Genomic DNA, 6830 nt, shown 5'->3' on the forward strand with positions numbered 1-6830 from the left:
GTTTGGTTCCACATACTATTGGTATCATACTGTTGAATTTTCAGCTTCCTTTCTTATATAAAAGGGGGTGCTGGTACACGGAGAAAAAATAAGGTATGAACCACCTTATTTCTGGTATATTTAACTTTAATGTAAAGTTTAAATAGGGATGACTCCCCAATAAAATGGAATTTACCTTACTTTTCTAGTAAATTTATAGCTTATGATTAACTTTACAGTAAAGCCTTTTTTGTATGAATTTCTAATAGAAATTACTAGAAAGTTAGGTACATATTTAATCTTACTATAAGGCTGAAAATACTGATTTTTAAAGTAAATTGAACTTCTCTATGGAGGGTATATAATTTAGTTACAGATTGGATCAAATAGAGTCAATTTCATTTTTATTGATGACATTTTTCTAAATAAAATTGTATGCATTTATCTTACAAAAATTAACATAAAAAAGTTGATTTTTGTAATTATTGAAAAGCATAACTAGGTAACACGTACTTAATCCTCAAAGCTATTTAGAAGTAAGTAACGTATGACCCTGTTATATTTTTCAATAATTACAAAAATCACCTTTTTTTATTTTAATTAATTTTTGTAAGATAAATGCATACAATTTTATTTAGACAAATATCATCAACAAAAATTAAATTGACTTTATTTGATCCAATTGTTTGCGAATTCTTTATGAATTATTGTAATTATCCCGCACTCGTCACCTAAAAGCTTTGACAAAAAATAAAAATTAAACACAAATGGAGAACAAATGGCGCACTTTTCAATGACAGCTTTAAGAGTTTTTTCTGTGTATCGAGGGCACTGATCTCTATTGGGGAAAATTCCTAGAATTCAGTATTATTATTACTTTAGTGTAAGGTAAAACTTATTCAAAGAATAGCTAAATTTGTAAAATATGTTCTACTAGAATCTTAAAGTGAAAAGATTCATACACTTTTTTGGTTGAAGGTATATTTGACTCTACGTAAAGAAAATATTGCTACTCGTAAGGTATATACTACTTTATTTTGTTCACCATAATTTTCTTGTAAAAATTACTTTACTGATCCAAGAAATGTTCAATACGTAAGGTAAATTTTACTCAAAATCTAGGGCTTTTTACTTTAATTACCTTACTAGTCATATGGAGTATAAAATACTAGATTCATTTTTCTCCGTGTAGATATTAAAAAAATTTATTTTTTTGGAAAAATATAAAAAAAAATATTTTTTTTTTGTTTTAAGTTAAAAATACCTTGAAAGATGTAGTTGTTGTACTTATTCTGAAAAAATATCGAAATAATAATTTCTGGTTCCATTTCCAAGTAAATTTCGTCAGCAGGTAATACACACACTTTTTTGCACATTTTGCTTATTATTAATTATTTTTAATTATTTTTCACTTTTTTCGAAAAAAATAAAATATTTTATATGTTTTATACAGACAAGTAAAACTTAAATAAAATATAAAAAAAAAAATGGAAAAAAAATCAAGATTACCTACAAAACCTAAAAATTGAATTGTTACTAGCACCCTCTTCCGCTTAAGATAACGAATTGAAATTTCACAACGTAAATGTTATAGATAAGTGGAACAAATTTAGGGGGTGGCCCGACCGAAAATAGAAAAAAAATATTTTTTGACCACAATAACCTACATACTAGAATTTAGCAATTAGCTTCAGAAATTCAGAACTTAAGGCTTAACTACATTGGCTCAAAAAGTGAAAAAGTACAAAAGTGAAAATTTTCAAACGCATTTTTGTATAGTTTTTCGGCCTGAAATCAAAAAGTGAAAATTTTCAAACTGATTTTGTGACCGTTTTTCCAAGCACAAAATAAAAAATAATGATGCAGAAAGCTATTTTTTTTTGGTTAAAAAACAATTTTTGTAGTTTTTTCCAAATAGCTCTAGAAAGAAATAAATTTTTTTTACTTTTGTAAATTTCTCACTTTTTCACTTTTTAGGCTTAGAGGATTTATAATATATGGAGTGCTTGTGCTGTTAGTTCCGTGAGCTTTTATAGAGGGCTCTAGTTTCTTTAAGTTTTTCGATGAGTGCATGCCTCCATTTTATTTTCATTTGATGGCTGACATCAACAAAAGCGTGTTTATTTACAGCTGCGGAACCGGACTCGCACTGAAAAACGAAGGCAGCGACCCCTATCCATGTATATGGCGTTACAATGTATTAGGTATTGGAACAAGCACTCCATATATCCTCTAAGTTTTTAGGTCATTGTAGTTATGGCTTAAAACCTTAAATACATTGGCCACTTTTTGCAAAAGTACAAAAGTGAAAATATTTTTTTTTCTCGCTACCCAAATTTTTTTTTGTAAAAAATAGTATACAAATTGTTTTCTAGACCAAAAACTAAGCTTTCTGTATCATTAGTTTTAATTTTTCAGCCCGAAAAACTGTACAAAAATGCGTTTGAAAATGTTCACTTTTGTACTTTTTCACTTTTTGAGCCAATGTAGTTAAGGCTTAAGTCCTACCCTTCAAGCAAGAAAACGGAGTTCAGAAAAGACAGTCCGACCTCCGACCGAGAAAAACGGGGTTGCACTCACACACTTGCAACTTTTTGTGTATGAACACAAAGTCAAAGGAGAATCGTGTGAAAAAGTGAGAAAAGGAAAACGAACGTAGGAAAGACAAAGAAAACAAGACAAGATATAATGCTTCATTTTGTTATTATTTGTCGTTTGTTGCAGTATTTCGTCGGTGGTCGGGTCGTTCGTCGTGCCTCCCCTTCAAGCAAGAAAACGGAGTTCAGAAAAGACACTCCGACCTCCGACCGCAAAAGACGGGGTTGCACTCACACACTTGCAACTTTTTGTATATGAACACAAAGTCGAATCAGAAATCGTGGTGAAAAAACCAATACATTTAAAATCGGCTCCGCGGTGATTCTAATTTCCATAGTCAGCTATTACATGAAGCCTCAAGAGGCGCGCCTCTTTTCAAATCTAATGAGTGCAAAAGAGAAAGAAGATAAAACATAAAATTATCCGACCGGAGAGTCGTGGGCCGAAATTCTGAGACTCTTTTTTGACGTTTCTTTTTCCACTCTTTCTTTTTTCAACATTCCCTTTCATTTCTTTTTGTTTCTTGGTGAAATACAACAACAACAATACTTAAATCAAATGAGAAATGTCAAATTTGAGTCTTTGACTCAAGAGGCGTCGTGTAATAGTACGCGCCTCACAGAATGATTATCAAAAGAAAATTCGAAAAAAGAGTCAAGCCTCTTGAGGCCGCCCTAGGCGGAGCGGATTCGGACCGAGGTCGGACCCATAAACAAAAAATACCAAGACTGGAAAATTTCGTACGTCTTTCCCCGCAAAACCCTTTTGTGTACAGTGCTGTCTGTGAATATATGTGAAAGCCACCACGTTGGTAAATGACGTTAACACGCACACATTTATAGATTCACGACATTCACCACACAGCGGACACGAACACAACGATAGGTTCACGACATTCACCATACCTCGCAGCTTGTAGGCAAACGTCAGTTGACCGCCGAGTTTCCAGTCTTGGTATTTTTTGTTTATGGTCGGACCTGTTTGCTTGAAGGGTCGTTCTTAAACTAATTATAATTTCCCTTCCAACTCAATCTCCTAATTTTCCATATAACCACAATATTCAACTTTCCATATAAACTCAAACACAAAAACAACTTCTTTTTTTTTTTGTTTTAACACAACAGTTTTTCCGAGTCGATACGAGAGAGAATTTTTTTTAAGGAGAGTCTCTTGTTTTTTCGTCCACAGATTATGTATTCATTTTATTTTTATTAAACAAAAAAAAAGTAATTTTTATCAAAAGCAAAAAAAAAAAAGAAATAATAAACTTACTAACAAATTAAAGAGCAAAATCAAGTTATAACTACAGACCAAGTTAAATAAAAATAATCATCCAACTTACGAAAAACTAAGAACATTTTCAACCCAAAAAAAAAAGTAAAATCAATTTGTATTTTCAAATGACTGCTGCAACCACACACATATAAAAAAAAAAATGCTATAAAAAAATGAACATCTGATCAGCAAGAGCAAGCAAGCAGCAGCAGCAGTATGCTCTCATATCATAACTATCATGGCAAATTATGAAAACGAAACAAGAACTAGCAAAGGAAAAAATTATTTAATTTTATAAAAAAGAAAAAAGTGAATGAAAAAAAGACTTGGTGTTTCTTTTTTTTTTTTTTGAGAGAGAGACAAAAATGAATTTGTGACTTTTCTTTTACTATTTTAAAGAATTATTACTTGGAAAATATTAATCTAAAAATTGCTTGCAAACTTATATTAAAATTTGGTAAAGAAATATAAAATAGTTACCAAAAAAAAAATACATAATGGATAAAATCATTAATGATTTCCTCCAAAACCTATCAAATAAAATACCCAAAAGCAATTGTAATTTTGTGTAAAACAAAAAGCAGATAATACTCGATATATAATTCACTTTATAACACACAAATATGTGAATTCAATTTTGGCAAAAAAAATTCAATTTTTTTGAGGCAATTTGTAAAAGAAATCTACGCTGTTGGGTTGTTCAGTTCGTTAATTATTATTTAATGAAAAATAATATATAATAATAATTATGACTCATGGCTGCGTGTTATCCTAATTACGATTTGTCGATATCTCAGGGATTTACAGGTGCAATTTCTGTCATATCCCAACAATCCTCCCAACAACAACAACATCACATGTCTCAAGTTATGAAAAAAACACTACACCAAGATAACCTACAGCAGCTGGATCATCATTCACATAATATTACATCAAATGGAGGAGTTGGAATGGGCGGTGGTAGAGCGGCAGCAGTTGCAACAACATTAGCAGCTGTTTCTGTAGCTAATTTAACTGCTGCCGCTGCTGTCGCCGCTACCGCCGCCAAAAATTACATAAACACGCCAAAAGATTACTTCGTTCCATTGCACGTAGATTGTAGTGTAGAATATGAACTGCCAAAGCAACCAAAACCACCAGCGGGCCAGCGAGTTGAGCCACTGTTAATGATACATCCATGTTATTTTCGTAAAATGGAGTCTCAACGTCGCAGTCCTTTTATTAACAATATGCCAAATTCATCTCGAAATAATGCTGCTGCAGCAGCAGCAATGTTTGTTGGTGTAGCTCTTATATCTTCACAACAAGATAATTCTTCTACATCTTCAAATAATCATATTAATATTGCACCACCACCATCAGCATCAGCTGCTGCTGTCTCGTCGACGTTATCAGTTAAGAGATCATCATCTATTAAAAATCATCATAATAATAACCATCATCAACATCATTATCATACTAGACAAAATTTACTATCTTCTTCTTCACAGTATAATAATGGTCATGGTCATGTTAATGGATCACTTAGTCATACCGAACAACAACAACAACAACATTTACAACAATTACAACAGCATACTCCTCATCATCAACATCACCACCATCAGCATAAACAACATAATTTGCTTCACAATCCGTCAGCAAGTTCTAAATATTTGAATCATTCTTCTTCACCAATCCGAAGGACTTCGATTGCTGGTGGTGGTGTTAATCAGAGCAACAGTCATCAGCAAATAAGACAAGACAACCTAGTACAAAACTCCTCATCTAAGTCAGCTGGTGGTGGTGGTAATAGCCATCATTGGGATCAACTAACAGCAGCGGCAACATATGTAGAATCAACATCATCCTCAATTAATAATGATCAAAATAATTCATCATCATCTTCTTCGAATATATGCGAAGTTCCTGGATGTTCAATTGCATTAAATTCAACAAAATTGGGTAAACGTGATGGAATGATATCAGGCAGCGGAGCAAGTGGAGGAGGTGGAGGAGGATATTCAACCTCAGCAGCTGCACCAACTAATAATAATAATATTTCTTTACGAATACAAACGAATAAAAGTGGAAAATCTCATCATAATAGCAATTTTGGGATATCTACTTGTTTAGTTGATACAACAAAATTGTCGTCGTCGTCATCATGGAATCCTAATAAAACTAATAATACTACGTCATCATCATCATTATATATGATTGATCAAAGCCCTATTGCAGCAGTTCCTAGTAATGTACAGGCAGGACCTGATACAATGCCAAATAATAATACACCACTACTTCAACATCATAATAAATATAAAACAATTATAAATGACAATAATAATGAAATGAATAATGGTACTAATAATAATATTAAAAATAACAACAACCTCATTATAAGTAGTGGAAAACTTCGGCAATATATAAGATCACATCGGGTTCATCCTTATATAAATGGAACATATTCTTCTTCTTCACAGCATCACTTAGATTCTGCTGGTTTAGTAGCTTTATCATCATCATCAACAACAAAATCATTATCATCATCATCATCGGGATTGATGATGACTCGTAGTAGCGGTGGCATTGGCATTGGTGGCGGTGGCGATTTCGAAGTATTACCTCAATTTTCAGCAGCAGCAGCTAAAACGAATGTAGCAGCTGTTGCTGCAGTATCAACAACAGCAAATTCATTCCAACAACATATGCAACAAATTTCTTGCTACAATGTGTGATAAAATTATAATAAAAAAAATTTCAAAAAAAAAAAATTTTTAACCTATTCTGTTTTGTCATATTGTATTATTATTATATTTTATCACAATTATAAGAAAAAAATAGAAAATTATGAAACTAATTAAAATAAACGTTACAATTATGCATACATAAAAAAAAAAAAACAAAAAATAAATAAGTTGAAGTTTATGATGAATAATAAAACTTAATGAATAATAATAAAATTATAATAGTGAGAGTAGAAATTCTATTATAATAAA

The 6830-nt window shown here is 31.6% G+C and overlaps 1 protein-coding gene across 1 annotated transcript; it reads left to right on the forward strand.

Annotated features, from left to right (window-relative positions):
* The first annotated feature begins 3707 nt into the window (after nucleotides 1-3707).
* Nucleotides 3708-6605, forward strand: LOC129916892 (centrosomal and chromosomal factor). The gene has a single exon (XM_055997090.1). The coding sequence runs from the start codon at nucleotides 4608-4610 to the stop codon at nucleotides 6567-6569; it is 1962 nt and encodes a 653-aa protein (XP_055853065.1). The 5' UTR covers nucleotides 3708-4607; the 3' UTR covers nucleotides 6570-6605.
* Nucleotides 6606-6830: the final 225 nt, after the last annotated feature.

Source organism: Episyrphus balteatus, chromosome 3 (assembly GCF_945859705.1).
Source record: "Episyrphus balteatus chromosome 3, idEpiBalt1.1, whole genome shotgun sequence".
Taxonomy (NCBI): domain Eukaryota; kingdom Metazoa; phylum Arthropoda; class Insecta; order Diptera; family Syrphidae; genus Episyrphus; species Episyrphus balteatus.

Bases quoted from the DNA above. Each gene is read 5' to 3' on its own strand.
- LOC129916892 (XM_055997090.1), top strand. From the start codon at position 4,608: ATGGCTGCGTGTTATCCTAATTACGATTTGTCGATATCTCAGGGATTT.